General features: G+C 37.1%; 1 protein-coding gene across 12 annotated transcripts in view; it reads right to left on the bottom strand.

The window, feature by feature from the left end:
* Positions 1-275: 275 nt before the first annotated feature.
* Agfg1 (ArfGAP with FG repeats 1) overlaps positions 276-19,721 on the bottom strand; it is a 56,450-nt gene continuing 37,004 nt past the window's right edge. For 4 of the 12 annotated variants that reach the window (XM_021660258.2, XM_060368724.1, XM_021660250.2 and 1 more), the window contains 8 exons: positions 18,740-18,949; positions 17,705-17,885; positions 14,788-14,864; positions 14,505-14,597; positions 9,967-10,014; positions 7,916-8,074; positions 7,016-7,107; positions 276-6,458 (listed from right to left, as the gene is read on the bottom strand). In XM_021660258.2, coding sequence (XP_021515933.1) covers positions 6,399-6,458; positions 7,016-7,107; positions 7,916-8,074; positions 9,967-10,014; positions 14,505-14,597; positions 14,788-14,864; positions 17,705-17,885; positions 18,740-18,949 — 920 coding nt within the window. In that variant the 3' untranslated portion in view covers positions 276-6,398. The remainder of the gene's footprint in view (positions 6,459-7,015; positions 7,108-7,915; positions 8,075-9,966; positions 10,015-14,504; positions 14,598-14,787; positions 14,865-17,704; positions 17,886-18,739; positions 18,950-19,721) is intronic. The other 8 variants (XM_021660254.2, XM_060368727.1, XM_021660259.2 and 5 more) reach the window with 5 other exon arrangements.

The following is a 19,721-nucleotide window of genomic DNA, read 5'->3' as shown; positions in this document are numbered from 1 at the left end:
GAGATTAGATCTCCTTAACAAACATTCTCTATCCAGGTATGTGGTGAGACTATGCAAAGAAACGCCACTTCTGTAGACACAGGAAGACCTCAGCCTGGGTCAGACAGTGAGCGGTCCTCTCTTAGCAGAGAGCTGCAACGCAACTTAGCAGCTCTAGTTTACTTATTCTCTGTTGCATGTGTGTTACAGGGATCTGTGCTATGATGGAAACGAGGTGCTTCTTTCAATCTCCAAGGCATCTGTTATGTTATGACGTAATTGAAGAGGCCATCCCAAATGGTACACAAATTCATGTCTTTATTTTTAAAAAGTTCTTTCAACAATATTTCACAATGACAAGAAATTAGCTAGACTCAGTTGTAGAGCATTGCCTAGCATGTGCAAGACCAAGACTTTACTCCTCAGCATCTCCAAAAAAGGAAAGAATTATCAAAATTATTACATTTCTAACCTAAAACCACTTCCCCTTAGAATGTTAACATTTCCCATATGCAAGCACCTTACTACTGTTCTTCACACTTCCCTCACTCTGCTTCTACCCTTCAAATGCCCAGATACTTTTGATCAGTTATTAGGTAAGTGTTCCTTATTAAAAACAAACTTTCCTAGGAAGTAAGTCCTATGCATAACGAATACTAAATGCATGTTAATTTATGTAAGCAGAGTTGTTCCTCAATTTGTTTTCCAGAGTAAAAAGCTAATTTTGAAGACAACAAGTAAACACTAATGTGAAAAAAAAGACTTGTACTTTCTTTTCATAAATATAAGATTCATTCCAAGCTACAGTAAATGAGGAGATAATACTGACAAACTTCGAAGAACGTCTTCAAGCCACTCTGAGAAACTGCAGGATGAACAGGTAGGGTGACAAAAAGAGTAAGGTGTAAACTAAGACATGGGTTTCCAAAGTCTCTCAGTGAGTGCACTGAATGGTCTCGTGGTTTAATTTAAATGCTGGGATTTTCCAAGTATTTAAAGATAGTTTGTTTGAGAGATCTGAAAAATTTCTAAGATGGGAATACAAAAACATTTAAATAGCTGGTGAGCCTCAAAATAGAATTATCTGTTTTACTGAACATTTCCTATCAGGCAAAAATCGAGAATTTTCAAATAAGTATATATATGCATATACACACATATACATATGTGCATACATATAAACACACATATATAAATGTTCCTGCAAAGAGACACCCAACCCTCGATCCTGATACCAGTCACACAATGGGATAGGGCTGCATGTGGCAAAATGAAAGGTGTACAAGTTTAAACAACAACAACAAAAAAATAGGTTGCAAAATCCTGAAGTTTTAAAAGAAGAACCATGAAAAGCATGCATAGATTTGTGGACAAGACATAATAAAAGACAGCATTCCTGAAAACGATCAAAAATACAAGGCAGTATTTCTTTCCCCTGGAGTATGAAAAATCAAGCCGCAGAGGGAAACATTATTTTTGCACCTTATACCCTGTGTACACTGCACAACGGTAAAAAGTCCTAAGCAGATGTTATTTAGAACATATAAAAACCTCTAAGTCTGTAAAAACCTGGCCCTACTCATCACATTCTAGGAACACTATGTAACATTAGTTTACAACCTTAGCTGCCTCAAGTCACTGACTCAAATGTCACAGTCACAAGGCTTTTGGAGTATTTAGACTGTGGCTTAGATGACATGATGCAGATTCTGAAGCACAAACCAACTTAAAAAATTAATTCAATAGGCATATTTATCAGCAATTAAAATATTCTGTCTAGGATTTTTTTCTTTTTGCAAAAAATCTGAATCAAAACATTCTGTTTTCATTAGCCCCCACAGGTCTAGGTGCTGGCCACATACACACTTCAGAACAATGGATTCTAACAATAGGCATAAAACATTCAGAATGGACAAGATATTAGATGCACCTTCTTGGCAGAAGTCTTCACTGGAAAGAGCAACAGAGTCCTAAGTTGGAAGAAAAGGTGTCAGAGAAAAGCTCTACCTACTTTTCCTACCTACCCAGGATCTACCCATTGAAAGACTTGGTGGAGCAGTGGAATGTGGGAGACCAGGAGCCCTTTCTAAGTACATGCTCCCCTGTGGGATTCAAACCCAAGTTCTACACACACACATCAGCAGACAGCACAGTGCCTGTACACCAGGACAGACTATCATCTTCTCCAAGCCTTCACAGCACTTGGACATTTTCAAATTATAGGGTACTTTCAGAAGTAAGCTACTGTCCAGATGCTTACAGAATGAATCACTGAAAACACAAACCATGGCTTTTCACAGCCCAGATACAATCATCAGGGACCGATAAAGCTAGTCAATCAGTTCTGGGACCACACATCAGTGCTGTGCTGCAGCTGTCTAACCGGGTGCTTAGGAGATCCACTCATGCTTTTTCCAAACTGTATTTCATGGCATTCCGTAGACTACTGTTAAATGAGCCTGAAGTTAGAAAGCAGGGTCCTTGTTCTTTTCTTCAGAGATGGCTGTCAAACACTCAGCAGCACAGTCCTGGTTACACCCGCCTCATCTTCACTTGTTCAAATACAACCACACAAAAAGCAAATTAATGGCACTAGTTTAAAATACACAAAGTTCAACTGGCTGAGGGTAAGTTCAATACAATAAACCCAATTCATACAAATTTTTTATTTCCTTTTAGGCTATATAAATACGTATGTAGTGTCCCACACAATGAGCCACTGTCAACTTGAGGTACAAAGCTGTTCAGTCACTAACTCCACTGCTCTACAGCCTACTAAGACTCTCGGGGATTGATAGGTGTGGTGAAGGACAACCTTTAATCCCAGCACTCGGGGTGGTGGGTGGATCTATGTGAGTCTGAGGCCAGCCTGATCTACAGAGTGAGTTCCAGGATAGCCAGGGCTATGCAGAGACTCTGTCATTATAAAACAAACAAACAAACAAAACAGACTCTACAGAGCAAACAGTCCTTATTTCACCAAAAAAGAACTGATGTTAAATGATTTAAGTGTTTTTGAAAAATATTTGAAGTTACTTGAAATTTCAAAATTAAGCGAATCTAGTCACACCTAAATATCAAAGTACAATTTAATCCAACAGTACTTGCTCCCAAGAATAAAAGCTGTTACCAGCTCACCTGTTCTATGCCTTGTACATTTCATTACATGAGCTGATAGAAGAAAACCACACAGTGAGTGCCTGATATACTCAAAGGGTGTAGAAAACACCACACCCACAATATCACCATTACTATCTTACAGAAATTAACAATGAATTCAACTGGAATTTCATGAAAGGAAACAAACAACCCCTTCAGTTCAGAAGGAGCAAGGTTTCTCACAGGGAGACAGACCAGAAGCACACAAATAGGACTGAGTTCTCAAAAGCTTATCTGAGGACCCTGAAGAGCTGCATCAGGTCAAACTGCTTCTCTATTGATTGTAAGGGGTGTGTGACTTTCTCACCATCTGGACTTCACAAGAGCACAATGACGTTTCCAGTGCCTTCCTGCTGTGCGACATCGAGTCTGAATGCAAACAGTATGAATATCTCAGTTTCTATTAACCCCAATATTGAAAAGGTAGGCAAAACATAAAAGTGTTTTCATTCTGGAAAGGTTAGTTTACATCAAATATCTATGTTAACAAGTAATAGGACTACTGCAATCATATTTAAAAGATGTTTTTAAAATCCTCTATACTCATATGTAACATACTAATTATGAAAGACTCAAGTTTCATAAACAAAAAGCTCTTTGGGGGATCTTCAGCAGTTATTAAAACTCTGAACATAAAAACAGCATGTTTCATAAATGCTGGCACAGTGACAGTAAGAAGCCAGTTACTCTCTGACTTTGCAACTAACAGGGACAGTCCCAAGTACCTCCCATACAAAGGGTATTTAATTTATAAAACAAATGCTTTTAGGAAGAAAATGAAAACCTAACTTGTATTTTCAAAATCTAAAGTAAAACCTTCCTTGTGTCATAAAAACAACAAATGTTTTAAAATTTATCAACACAGTTTTTGCTACCCTAAAACGGAAATTCATTTCTGATCAAAGACAGAACAGGAAACATGCTGCAAGCAGTAAGCCAGCAGTGTGAAGACCCTCAGCCATTACTCCGTGCGCTGACCTTCAAATGGGCAACTGATGCCTAAAACTAAGAGGAAACCCAAATTTAAGCCTAAAAGGTGGGGAGTTTTAAAAAAAACAAAGGTCATGAGAAAACTGACTTTAACAGTGGAACTATTCTGAACCTAAGTACGTTGTATTTTGAATACAGGCCCTTACTGAGAGTCAAAACTGGTCCCCCATTTAATAACATATCTCAAAATCTAGAAAAAATAGTCTTTAAAACTATTTTGATAACAACTGTTTAATTTACTTAATAGATGGAAAGCCGGTTGGGTTATTTGGGTAATGGCCTATAATAGTATAACTTGTACATAGAATTGATTTGAATCTCATACAATCTCAAACAGAAGTTTAAAGACATTTAAGTTCTCCTTCCATGAAAACAGATGACGTCCCCCAAATGTACAAAGAGTTCAAGACTACGCCCAGAGTGCAGCTGAGCCTGAGCAACAGTAACTGGATTCTAAGTGGCAGGTTGTTCAGAAAGGACCAAGTCACAGGCTTATCTCTCGTCAAGTACATAGAAACCTCACCCCCGCTGAGGAGGGCACCTGACCGCAGCCACCTCAAGTAAACACCCAGACTTTAAAGCATGACGTAATAGCCATCACTGCAAAAAATGCATCCAATATAAATAAAATGTGGGGAAAGTGATGCTTACATTGCCTAAAAACAAAGCTTTAAAAAATGTTAATTTCCTTTCATACAGGCATTGCATACTATTTTGATGGCACAGAGTCATTACCAGATTACTAATATGGCTGTCCTTTAGACTGGGCTGTCCCTACGGCCTTTGGCAGTGTGTGATCTCCATCATTGCTCTGGACTCCTTCCTTTCATCAACACTAATATGCTATGGATTAATAAATCAAATTATCAAATTATTAAACTCTCACATTCCGAGAAACACGTATGTTCTACATATAGAATTCATGACTTAGGGGTATTGTTCAAAGCATTTTTTTAATCGTTTCAGCTCTCTTAGTTGTGTTTGGTTTTGATGAGAGTGCCAGATTATCTTGGGATGAATGAGGCCCTGCTACATATAAATATGTAAACAAGTTCATTTGAATATTAACAAAAAGATAAAACTAAGCTTAGTATTGCTACCTTTTTACACAAATTATTCATCACTGTAAGGTAACAATGGGTTCCTGTTTATCTCCAAAACAAACACAAACAAATGTTCTATAGATAATATCAGTCTGTCTGGAAAATGAGGGGGGGAGAAAACCTCAGGTGCAATCATGTCACAGTCAATGCACGTCTGCTTCCAATACATTCAAAGACAATTAAAATGGAGAAAAAAAAATAGTTAAAATAGGCCATTTGCAGTCTTGAGAATTCAAGATCTTTAAAAAATATTTGTAAATACACATACATGCAAATTCTCCATATTTACAAATTTCACAAAATTAAGAAGTTGCAGAGAAATGAGAAGTAGCGTTGGTGAATCTGATAAGCTACATTTAAATGCTTTTCCACTGTCACATTCCTGAATATAGCAGTCCTAGTAGTTTTAATAAATTTTCTACATGGCCTTTTTTAGAAAAGTTAGTCACTAGAAGTCTTTAAGAATTCAAGATGTTCTCAACTCACTACTCATTATTTAAGGCCACTTTGGTAAAGGCATTGCAGCAAGAACACAAAAACAATAGCATATTTTCTAATATTTATTTTGTTCACCTGCAAACTGTAGCAAAACATGATCAGCTTTATTCCGCAGACAGGTGTCTCCACATCTTTAAAGAATTTAGCCGTGAATAAATAGAAGAGCTCTTTAGAAGGGAAAATTCAAGAATGAATAAAACCTTCTGATTTTGACTTTGAACTTTCCAGAAGCAATGCTTCAAATGATTTTAATCATTCATTCCAAGATATATGACAGCACCTTAAAAGTGGCTGATCTATTTCCCCAGTAACATTTCTCACATAACAATGTGTTAAAGTTACAAATACTGATATGCACAAATAGCTAATTTCTAAGAAAAATATGTACAGTACTGCAGCATAATGAATGTGGGATCTGCAATAACTTAACATTAGCCAATTTTTAACGTACATGATGCCGCTACCTTTTCTGCCAATTCGCAAGTAAAAAGTTGTTGCTGAGCCCTCTGTTTTGCACATATTACCTGGTGTTTAATACACAATGCAGGCTTTTTAAAGACTTCTCTCATGTTTAAAGCTAAGATCAGTGAAACAAGACAACAGTGCAAGAGGCGGAGAGATGTAATATGATCACATAAAAGTTCGTTCCAGTATAGTGTCTCTATAAGGCTATAAGAAAGGATTGGTTGATGAGCTTCCTGTTGGAAATTGTCCTGTTGGTGCACCAGTCTATCAGAAAAAAACACAAGAACAAAATAAATAAACAGAAATGATATTTGTTTGAGATGAAAGCATTAAGTTGTGCTTTATTTATAACTTCAAACTCTTAAGAACTTACTGACATTTATTTATCATTGTTTTCAACAAACTACAAAACTACTTACTACATGTTATTTAGACTATACTGTGCTTTTTCATCTACATTTGTTTATACAGTGCTTGAATACTGCCTAAGAGAGAACTTAGCACTTAAGGAGGTACTTGTAAGTTCAAATTCAAAAAAAAAAATCTCATTCCTAAGACTCCTTTTCCCCTAAATCCAACGGTTTCTCAAGTAAAATTTTGACAAGAATGCATGCATTTCACATTATAAAATAGCTACTCTGCTATCAGCATTTTCATCTGCAACTAACGTCTGAAATGTCTTGTCTAGGCCCCGCATAATCTATATCATATTAAAAGAACACTAAGTTGTATGCAGGACGTCATAGTTCTAATCACACTCTGTTTTCCCTAGTTTAAAAATAAGACATAAGTCCTCTTTTAAGATTCTAAAATTCACTTACCATAAAAGGATTACTAGACACTCCAGCAGCTGCAACTTGACCAAAAGGGGTTACCACTGGTTTTGTTTGTCCAAATGTGGCAAAACCTGCACCTTGTTGAGAGAAAGAGAGAGAGAAACAGAGAGAACCACAGTTGTAAAATAGACTTTGTTACATTAAGACTAAAGTGGCAAAATAAAGAGCAAGATTAAAACATTAGCTTTCATGTCTTTTCAGATACCAGAAACAAACATCCTCTGGCATGTATTAAGAGCCCCAGAGCTATGAAATAATCTACTTCCACTCAGAGTAGGTCATTGACATTCAAGGATTTAACAGACAACCGTGTGAATATTTGGCAGGGGTCAATTTGGACAATACAATGGAATCTACATAACACCACTGTATTTCTCATGAAACGTCATCATTTATGACTATTCTACACACTGTATTTCCTAACTATTGGATGTATGTGATCCATGAACATTCTTGAAATGTATGGATTTCAAAGTTCAGCAAGTAAGAAATTAGGTAAAAAGAAAGGCTGAGTGAATCTTTCGGCCTGAAAGTGCAGCACTATCAACTCTTTATAGAGCACTGAACAAAATACACACTCCTACCCCAAAAAGTCATACCAGCAATCATTTGTCATGAAAATGAAAGACAAAACTCATACTCCAGTCCTCCAGGACTATATATATGAGAACACACAGGGTGGACTTATAAGACAAGCGTGGGGGATTCTGAGAAGAGTTTTATGGTCACTGATGTCTCCTTATATAGGGTCACGAAAATTTATAAAATCACAATCATCTTAAGGCCCAAATGCCAAAGGCTCTGATAATCTTTGTCTCAAGCACTTAATAGCACAGTATGTAAAGGGTACTGAAGTCACGCGGCTAGCCAAATGTCTGAGCTTACCATTGGGCTGCTGAGAGAAAGCTGTCTGCTGGGGGAAAGCTGCTTGGGCTGGGAAGGCAGGCTGCTGGAAACTGCCGCTAAAGCTGGTGGGGAGGCTGTACTGGGCAGGAGTGCCGAATCCTGCTGGCATACTCATGGATGCAGTGCCAAAGGTTGCCGCTGACAGAAGAAAGGGAGGGTGGGGTTAGAGTCACTCAAAACAATCAACACTGTGGAATACACATACTTACTTACCTCAAAAACACTAAGATGAACATTACAGGTACCTGAAACCCCAAATCCTGACAGAATGAGTACAGATTAGCACTGTCTATGATCAGCGTAATATAACCTGGGCAGTTTTGTTCTGAAAGGTAATGTCCAGAGAGAAACTACATTTGAAATCCCAAGAAATCTTCCCTAAGTAACTACATAAATTCAAACAGCCTGCTTTCAGAAGCCAGTCAGATTGTTCTATATACAGCAGAATATGTCCTAGGTTTGAGGCTGTTTTCCTATACCAAATTAAAAACAATCAAACTGTAATTATTAAGTATCTGCTATCATGTAAGGTTCATTTTTCTGAAGAGAAATTTTAAGACCTCTTCAAAAGAGCTCACTCTAAAAATTATAGAATTTATAGGGCAAGCTAGCATAAACGGCAAAATATTTAAAACTATAGTTTTATAACTAGAGTAAAAGACAAAGAAAGAATTCTTTAAATTCTTTAATTTCATTTAAAGCACTAATGCAAACATAAGAACATATTAAGTTCCCATTAACTAATTGTGTATGTATATATTTACAGATATATGCATATATAAACATATAAATATATTTTTATATATGCACAAACACATGTAAACATACATCTACACCCCATTTTACAACTGCAAGAGAATGGAGGATATCTGACACTGAGCTACAGAAATTGGTGTAAATGCACAAAGATTAAAAAAGAGTGCAAAAGGCATTTTTTAGAAGAGATGAAGCCTATCAGGTCCCATGTCCATTGTTACCTGGTTCTCCTTTGGCTTGCTGTGCTTGATGGATAGAGCACTAACTGAGCTGGGAATCACCAACGTTTATGTGATTATGCCTACATCACCCCTATTTACATAAATGATCACATTTATGAACAAATTCTCACTTTAGAGACTTGCAATAGCAAACCCTGTGAGCTGTTGGTAGCAGTACTTCAAGCAGCACCTTCCAATAATACACTTGCTCTAGGAAGGCACTCAGTGAACGAAGTGACAGTAATGTTTCTCTAACTGTATACTATAGTTAAGGCTGCAGTGAAATGCCGTAAAAGCCTATCAATTTGTTGAATTTCCTGATTGCAAAAATTTTGCCAAACAGATGACTGGTTCAAGGCAAAGAAATTAAATATTAAAAGTACTCCATGTTTTTTATCTAAAAACAAACAAAATGAAAGTGTTACATTACCCACAGCAATCCTACTATTTATGACAATGCAAATTTGCTCAAGGAGCCTAGTTAGACTACAGAAGGTCATTGGGTTTTTGTTTTGATTTCTTTACTGTTGATGAGGACTGGGAAAAAAAGAAAAGAACGAAAGAAAAACAGGCTATTGGGAAGCAAGTGAAAATAAGTCTGAGCACATTGCAGGGGACACAGGAGGGTTTCACTGCAGACAAAATGCACTAATGCAACTGACAAGTCACTGCTTAAAGCACTCAATGCAAAGCTTGGACAATTAGGCAAAACCAAACTCTATGAGAAGAAGCAGGAAAATGATTTTGTACATCAAAAAGTTATCACTTAAAGTACTATGAACTTAAACATAAGAAAAATAATCAAAACAGTTATTAACATTCTACTGTGACCATGGAGGTAAGCAATAATGCTTTTTGGTATTAAACATAAATCATTACAGAGGATTTGCATGTTACTTTAAATACAACATGACCTTAATGCACACATCCATGCCCACTCCATATTAAAACATGGAAATAACTTAATTCCACATGCAAGGATCCAGAACACCAGCAGAAGCTTCCACAAGCAGCTAGACAAACTGCCACACAAATCTAGGTGTGACCACCTACCAAAATGAGCGTGAGGGAACACTTGAGAATGCATTGCTCCAGAAAGGCCTTATGGGAAGCCATAAAAAGACCGAGGTCAATTAGTTATACACAGCTACTGCTAAAGTAAAAGTTAACTGGTTTCATTAAGATCTCAAGAGTTTGAACGTATGTTGTCCCCTGGGTGTCACAGAAATATATGATAGAAACACACCCCAAAAAATGAGATCTCGTTTCAGTTACATTTATGACATTGTAATATGTCACTTTTAACAGTTTAGAACAACAAATACCAAGTGAAAAAACACTGATGAAATCCATTCTTAAAAATCCTTTGTAGCTGGGCCTGGCAGCCCATACTTTAAATTCCAGCATGGGAAGGGGATTACTTCTGTGAATTTGAGGCCAGCCCTATCTGTATATCGAATTCCAAACCTACCAGGCCTGAAAAGTGAGACTCTGTCTCAAAACAAAATTAATCTTAGCTTTGTTTTATCACGTGAAGATACAATTATAACCTAAAAATGGTGGTGGGGGTATACACTTGAAATCCTGACAACAGTTTAGATGTAAAGGCAGGAATATCAGTATTTCAAGGCCAGCTTCAGCTACAAAGTAAATTCAGGGCCAGTGTGGGCTACATCAAACCTTATCTACACACACAGAGTAAGCATCATGACACATGTCAAAAAATGTTTCTTTACCAACTGAAACTCCAAGTCTTGAACAGAGCACCTGAACAGTACCAGAATTTTCTTTACAAACTAGAAATATCTAAAATTAATTTAGAAAAATCATAAAACAAACAAAACTAGAAAGTGAGTCTAGTAACTTAGTCTACTTAAAGCATCATGGCCAAAAGCCTAGAGAAGTGCATCCTATGCACACTCAGCTGGCGTACAGGAGAACACAGAAAAGACACCTGGCTTACTAATTCTAAAACTGTTCTGGTGTTAAGTTTGTATCAGGGTTATTTCTAAATATATTTCTATGCGTTTAGGCCAAGGTGATGGAAGAGAAGACTCTGAGTCTTTGTTCTGTCGCTTTCTAGCTCTATGATGTTTTAACTAATCTAAGCTGCAGTCTCCTCATTGCACAGGGGAGGATGGAAGGATTGAGAGAAAACAGGACCTAGGCATGTCACAAAGCTGCTAAAAATATTAAGTGTAACGAGTTAATGTACCATATAGAAAGCAAGAAACATTTTTCTTGCCAATTTAAGCAGATTTTATATTGTACTCTGAATTCAGCAAAATACTGAGAAGGGGCTGGAAGGATGGTTCAATTTGCAAAGTTCCTATAAACACGGAGACCTGAGTTCAATATCCAGAACCCATGTAATCACTTCTCTGCCTTTTGGCTAAAATCTCACATGGAAGTCCATGTGGAAATGTCAGATATGGTAGCACAGACCTGTAGTTCCAGACAGGTCAACTAGCTAATTGGTGAGCTCCAGGCCAATGAGAGACACTGTCCCAAGGGAGGTAGACGGCATCCCTGAGGCTGATACCCAGTGTTGTCTCTCACTGTATGAACAGAACTATGTGAGCATGTGTGCAGGTGCACACACTTTTACTTTCAAAGTAAAAAAAAGCTTAAGACATTTTAAAAAGGTTTAAAAGTTAAAAAAAGAAAAAAAAAACAAGGAAAAGAGTTCTGTGATAAAAAGTTTAGTCAGTCCATTTAACTTTCTTCTTAGAAATCTGAAGTCTTCAACTAGTCTTGCACCAAAAAACTGTTAAGCCGTACCGTCTCGGTATTTTCCCTATGCGCTATTGAGGCACAGAGCTCTTCCACTGACTACCAATGTAAAAACTTCTTAAGGCCAGCAATGTGACTCAGCAGATAGAACGTGCATAAGCCTGAGGCCTGGGTTAGGTCCCCAGATCCCACAGTAGAACTGATCCCCAAAGTGGTCTTCTGGCCTCCACGCAGGTGCTACGGCCATTCTCAATTCCCCACCCCCAGCCCAGTTTTTCTATAATAAAAAATATTTAAAATTTTTTCAGTCAGCAGTGAGTTAATCAGTATTAACCACCACCAGACTTTAGTCCGAAACAGAGTTGACTCCTAGGTTGAAACTCATTTGTTTTTTCATTGTCAAGAGCACAGAACTGTCACCCTGTTCTTGCAAAGCTATGTGAAGAAGGGAAGAAAGAGCCCCAAGGAGCGCAAGTGCTACAGAGGACTGAAAACTCCCAAGGACCAGGGCATCTGTTCCAGCAGGGTAGTGCTGCAGTTTCAACATGTGTCAACTTAGTTCAGTAATGACCTAAGAAAGAAATCCAATGTGATATATTCAAAACACCTTTTAGTACAAAAATTACTTTAAAATAGCAGGAAGATTTCTGTGAGTTCAAGTCAGCCTGGTTTATAACACCAAATTTCAGGACAGCCAGGACTCCACAGAGAAACCTTATCTCAAAAAAACAAATAACAACAAACACACACACAAAATTAATTTGAAATAAAATTAACAAAATTTTATTAAAAAAAACTTGAAATAAAAATTTGTAGAGATTTTCTTTCTGATAAACTTCAACATTAAATATTGCTTGTATCAGCTGTAGATTGTATACATAGTATTATATTCTATATAGCATATTCAAAAGCAGAAAAAGATAAAAGGGGTGAAGGGGGAGCCCTTAACTCTGATGTATACAGTAAAGCACAAACACACAGGGTAACCTCCCAACAGCCCGGCTGCCTAGGGAGCCCTGCTCACACCAGAGGTAAGCTCAGCACTCAGCTGGAAGCGAAGTTCTTTGGTTATCTCTACAAACTGAGCAATGCGCTGCAAGAATTTTAACACAGCAAGCACACATTAGGACAGTTGGTTCTCTTTCCATAATGCGAGCTCCAGTGAGGGATTAGCAAGAAGCATGTCTACACACTTAGCCACATCAGCAGCCCATAAACAATTTTTTTTTTTTAAATTAAATCTGAGAAGGGCATGGTGGTATACACCTATAATTCCAGCACTCCGGAGACAGAGGCAGGCAAGTAGATCTCTGTGAGTTTGAGGCCAACCTCATGTACAGAGTGAGTACAGGACAGCCAGGGCCTCTGTTACACAGAGAAACCACCCAGACAGACAGACAGATAGGTAGATACATAGATAGACAGATAGATAGATGCAGACAGACAATCTAACAGGAATTTCAAATACTTACTTAAATTATAACTAAAGTGTTTATGTAATGGAAAATAATACTCATTTAGTCAGACTTTTGGTATCATAGTTTTTAATTCTTTTAATTCTCCTGGTAGTAGTTTAGACTGGCCTCCAATTTCAATCCTCTTCTGCCTCTCATGGTTAGGTTAACAAATACCACCACAGAATTCTTACTGTTATAATTCTTAAGTCTTGCCAATAATAAAGACATTTATCATAATTACTAATTCTTAATGACTTAGGTATATTATAATGATACTTTTGGGGGGGGTTAGGCGAAGTGTTTTAAAATAGGGTTTCTCTGAGTAGCTGATGTCGTTCTGGATATCACTCTGTATACCAGGCTGGCCTCAAACTTACAGAGATCTTCCTGCCTCTGCCTCAAAAGTACTGTGATTAAAGGCGTGCACCACCACAGTCCAGCCTATAATGATATACTCTTAAAATTTCATATCAATGCTTGCTATAATTGGAGTGGAAGATCTGGTTCCAACATTACTCTGAAACACAAAAATAAAGCTTATGAAGTCTAAACTGACTGGATAGTTGGTTTTACCACCTGTACCAGCTGGCATGCCATTCTAGGCAATGGCAGTAAAACAAAACTGGAAGAAATGCAATGAAAATGATGTGACTGGCTTGTGTGGGAAACACGTATAAAAAAAGATGGAAAGATAAACAGAATTAATTTTTAAAAAGTAGTGAAAAGTAAAATATCTGGAGTTCAAATATTGAACTCCAAAATGTTTAGGGATGTAGTTGGCTGGTAGAGGACATGCCTAGGATGCAGGAGGACCGAGGGTTTGATCCTAAGCAATCATAAAAACGAAAACCAAAGAAACAAAAAATAGGGACCCTGAAAAAGAGGTAATGGAGACATTTAATTACAATTATATATATATATATAGTTTATAATAATAAAGTATTATTATAAATAATAAAGAAGTATAATACAGTTCATTAATCCAATAATTGCATGTGGCTATTATGAATTGTTTTGTTAATATTGAATGACAGCCAAGTAAGCCAAACTACTTCTGTCAATCAAGTTCTGCCCATATTTGTTTCCATACCTGAAAAACCAAAGTTTCGATCAGGAGGACTGAAACATAATTTCTCAGGTCCCTTGTAACTGATAAATTCCTAAACTTTATAAACTTCCACTATTATTTGTCTTGTTGTTTTAGGAAGGTCTCTCTATGCGACTCAGGCTGGCCTCACACTCATTACCCTGCCCCTGCTTCCAAGCCCCAGGGTAAGAGGCACAGGCAAGCACACCAGCGGCGTCCTCTTACACTACTATTTGCTAGGAAGGAGGCTTTGTGTTTAGGTGCTTCCCTCCGACCCTGAGGTCACTGGGTGCCTGTCTGCCTGCTCTCCTTACCTGTTGCTCCTCTGGCGTTGGTCTGAAAAGGGTTTGTAGACGATGCCGCAGAAGGACCCGTAGCAGCAACAAATGGATTCGTAGAAGGCGTAGCTTTTAAAGAAGTATAAAAATGCTATAAATTCCTAATAGTTAATGTTCAAGATTTTAACATTTTCTTCACTACATTCCTGAAGACAGAAATGTGAACGTCTCAATAATAAAGCATTGCTCTCTTTCTGTCTTCCAGGACCCCAAAAGGAATGTATACAACATATTCAGGTTCTCCATAAACAGCACATACCCCCAAATGGAGCAGGCCCACTTGAAGCTGGTTGTGTCTGAGCAGAAGCACCCACAGGCACTGTTCCAAAGACACTGCTGGAGAGAATACCAAGTCAGCATTTAACAGAGACAAGACCATTTACCTACCTACTTACCTAACACATTAAAAAATAATAATTAAATTTTAAAAATTACCTATTCTATACATTACTGCAGTTCTCAACAGTAATAGAGATGAGTTTACATTATAAAAATTACTGAAATTCCAATAATAAATTGTTTATATGTGCTATTTTCATCAATCAGCTGTATATAGAAATTAAAAATTAAATATCTAAGATTAGATTCCAATACAGGACAGCATAAGTATTTTTAGCAATAACTGTATTTTCAAAGAAAAAAGTTCTATTTTTCTACTAATCCACATAATGGCTGACTGAACAGAAAACAAATGTACATATTACCATTTGTTTAAGTACAGGATGAACATGTAGCCTTATATACATACAAATTAACAATCAAAAGTACTTCCGCCAGGGGTAGTGGCGCATGCCTGCAATCCCAGCACTCTGGAAGGCAAAGGCAAGCAGATCTCTGTGAGTTCGAGGCCAGCCTGGTCTACAGAGGGAGTCCAGGACAGCCAGGCTACACAGAGAAACCCTGTCCTGAACAAAAACAAAAAGTATCTAATTTTCTTTGATATCCTACCTAAAGTGGCAGCTTCTTAAGGGTCAGCTGAAATAAAGAACTTGAAACCTACTAATGAACTTTTTCCACCCTCCAAGGTTCAACTTTCAATAACTGTTTGAGCAGTTTTCTATCATATTGGTTATTTAACAAAATGGAAATACTTATTCAAATCATAAATCATCTCATCAAGAGTATTTATTGGAAAGCTATCAGGTTTATGGTAGAATATACAAATTTTCTGAAAGCAAGCGTAACAAAAAGTTTTCTTTTTTAAGACAAGGTTTCATATAACACAACCTAGCCTACAACCTGTTATACAGGGTGTCCTTGAACCTCTACTTCCAGGGGCTGTTAATAAAGTTATGTGCTTCTGCACCCATCTATGATGCTGGGATCAAATCCAGAGCTTTGTGCATGCCGGGCAAGCACTACTACCTGAGCTCGAACCGTATCAGAAGACGTCCTTTTTACAGTGGTTATATTTTTTTTTGTAAAAATGTCTGAGAAATACTCAAATTCAAACTGCCAAAAAATGAGAAGCTGGTTTGTCAAAAAACTCAACAACCATAAATTTCTTTCAAAAAGACTATGTTTTACTACGCACTCAAACTAGATGCAGACCACTTTAACATGCAGAATATACATTTAATGGAAAACATTCAATAAAGTTGAAAATGTTGTAATTTTTTGCCAAGAATCAACACGATTTGTAAGGTGAAGAGGGAAATGGTAGCATATGCAACAAGAGGATGAGTGAGGGATCGTGAGTCCAACACCAGCTGCAGTAGTGTGAACAGGTGCAGCTACCCGACTCTTATGCTTGGATGCTTGGCCCTTCGGGAGTGGCAGTATGAGGAGGTGCACTGTGGGCAGGCTTTGAGGGCTCATGATCAAGCCATGCCCAGTGTGGCACACGGTCTTCTGATGCCCTCAGATCAAGAAGTACCGCTCTCAGCTCCTTCCAGCACTATGTCTGCTGGATGCTGCCATGCTCGCTCTCCACCATGATAATGAACTAATCCTCTCAAACTGTAAGCCCAGGCCCAGTTAAATTTTCCTTTGGTAAGAGTTGCCTCGGTCATAGTGTCTCTTCAGAGCAATGGAAACACTAAGTAAGACACTAGTGGCCACAAAAGGAGACCACAGTTTTTTTTTTTTTAAATCAGAAATAAAACTGTGTTGTGCAGAAACACAACATCTACTCTGTTACAATCTGATGACACTACCTTATTTCTGCTCAGGATTCCAGCAAAGTTTTCCTGCCTTATTTTATTTTGTGTACCATGAAAACAAATGTCAATCACTGAAAAATCAAGTTAACATCTCAGAATTATTATGAAAAAGAGGTCTGACCTAACAAAGCCTTCAAAAGGTCTTAGGTAACTCAAATACCCCACAGATCACACCTGTAACCATGAATGTATCACAATGCAATGCCTATAATCCATTTATCACATGGAATTCATCTAGGTTTCTAGGCTTAAGGCCATCTCGTTGTTGTCATTATTATTAAAATACAACAGACAATATTAGTCAAGCAAACTGAAATAATGTCCAATTTTATTGTTTGGATTCAATCTGTTTCATCCCAAGTTGTTAAAATTTCTCTGCAGAAAAGATGTCAAAGAGAAAAAAACTAAATAATAATATTAATATAGCACATATAATCTATAGAAATAACTAGAATACTGTACATTCTCCATAAATGTAAGATGTTCTTCCAGGTTTGGTATCACATGCCTGTTAAGCACTCCGGAGAGACATAGGGCCATGAGCTCACAATGAACCGTATTTAACACAGGACTAACTTTTAAACGTTCTGACAGTGATAAGTTAGAAAGATGACAGTGGCAGTGGGGTGTGGTGTAAACAAACTAAAAACAGACTGCAAACATGTTCCTTTTTCCTGTTTAGTCTTTATAACTAAATACTTTCCTGACATGCAATCTGAGTGCTAAACAAATTCACTGCTGAGTACAATCAATATGTAATTGTCCATCTAAAAATGCTTGTTCTTTGAAGTACGTTTAGCATCCAAGAGTGAAAAGGAGTAAGATTTCTAAGATTTGATAAAAAGAATTTTAGCAAATACTCAAGAATTACATTTTAAATAGAAAATTTCCTCAGACTTGAAAACTATTCAGTTATTTTTAAGTGACAACCCCACAAGAGCCACTTTACTATGTTACTGAGACAGAAGAAAGGAGAAGGTAACAGACAGGAGTGCTGACTGAGACAAGGGGTACCTGCTAGCATTACTTGTGGACGTGTAAGCATTGCTGGAAGTGGCCGCAGAACTGAACACGCTGTCTAACTCTGCCAGGGCTGCGTACTTGTCTGAAGATGCACTTGAATGACTGGGAACTGAAACCACAGAACCAACAGGAGCTTTACCCGTGGTCCCAAAACCACTCCCTTGATCACCTCCTAGAGGCAAACAAACAAAAAAGTTACAACAAAACTGTAATACTATATTGTCAGTTTATCAACCGTATCTGCCATGAAACACAGGTAAACCCAAGACTGACTTGATCTAAACTTTAAATGGACAGGATTCAAAGAGCTCTAGGACAGATGGTTTCATTCATATAAACAAATAAATTATATGACAGACCTAATGTACACAATCTATTAATAATACTAGTCTTTCAGGGTCTTCCAAAAAAAAAAAAATCAGAGATAATTCTAATAGGAAAGGTTTATTAAGTACTTCCTGTGCTAGATGCTGCTCTAAATGCCTTACATACAACAGCTCACAAAATCTAAGTCCAGTAATTCAATCCTATGATCTCTCTCAGTTTGGAGATAAAAACAATGCTGGACATGAGGATTCAGAATCCAATATAGGACACATCCCCACTGTCCTCCATTCATCTACACACCGTTATAGGCCAGAATTTACTACAAAAATATATTTAAAAAAGTAATGGGTCAAAATGCAGGAAGGTTAATAAAAAACAGTTCAAAACAAATATGATTAAAATTTAAAAAATAGGACTTTAGTCAACTCTGTACATGAAAATTCTTGGCCCGTTCTAACCACAGAGTAGTAAAGCATGTTTTTTTAAGACAAAAATACAATTATTTTCAACTACTTTCCAAAACTGCTTAGAAATTAATTTCTAGGTCTTCAGTTTCATTGGTATTTTATGTGCAAAAATGCCAAGAACCCTTTACTCAAAACATTTAATGTGCACACAAGTGAGAAAACCATTATTTCCTTGGATTTTAACATATGTAATCTAGACAAATTAGTATCTGTTTTATTTACACATTGATACCTTGCCCAGCACTGAAGATATTGTCTAAATTAGCAAGTGCCGCATATTTGTCTGCTGTCTGTAAACCAGCTTTGTTTGTTGAAACTTTACTAACAGTTGATGCTGTCTGATGACTCTGGGATGTACTGAAGCTTCCAAAATCAGCACTGGAGGATTTGGGGAAGTTATCAAAATGAGCAAAATTAGCATTTACTGATCCAGCACTTCCACCTGCAACACAATAAACAGAACATGAAATTTCTAGGCTTTTCTTAATATTCGCTTGTAGATTACTTGATCATTTCTGCCTGAGATAGCTGTCCCGTAAGTACACTCATAATCATGTATGTTTCTAAAATCAGAGACTGTTAAAGGACAACCATCTACACATGACTTTCATAAAATACTAAACTTGAGTTTCTAAGGCTGTAACAATATTTAAGACAATATCTAGCCTGAGATAAACAACAGAACTTATGATGCAGAAAGGTCTTGGGAACAGTGGAATTACCTTACTTCCAGCTAAATACTAAGTATCATCTTGTCAGTTTTTCAACAGACTCTGAGTAATGTGTAAGATTATATTGATGATAAACTTTTTAAAATCCTCAACTTTTTTCACTTGAAGAAACCATTACTTAATTCTACACAGCAATTAGTAAAACTAATTCCTACTACCATGTAGTTCAAAGTATAAAAATTAAACGTACATGACAGTAATTTTTAGCTTCATAAAATACAATTTATGTAACTATCAATGAAACATTGCCTACTAAATCTCTAAAGTATGTTCTCCATACTTTGACTTTTCTAATGCCCTCAAATGCATTCCGCTCTATGCTTTGAATCCTACATAGGTATTAGTTCTTTTTCCTAAACTGTCAAAATCATATCACACATTTTAAGGTGATAGCAAAGTTAAAGAATATTTTTAAGGCACAATGGATCATTACCTATGCAAAAGACCTTACATCAGTTAATTCTTTGACATTCTAAACCAAAT

Source organism: Meriones unguiculatus, chromosome 15 (genome assembly GCF_030254825.1).
Source record: "Meriones unguiculatus strain TT.TT164.6M chromosome 15, Bangor_MerUng_6.1, whole genome shotgun sequence".
Lineage (NCBI taxonomy): Eukaryota > Metazoa > Chordata > Mammalia > Rodentia > Muridae > Meriones > Meriones unguiculatus.
The sequence above is the reverse complement of the archived record's forward strand: the minus strand, read 5'-3'. Positions and strand labels throughout refer to the sequence as shown.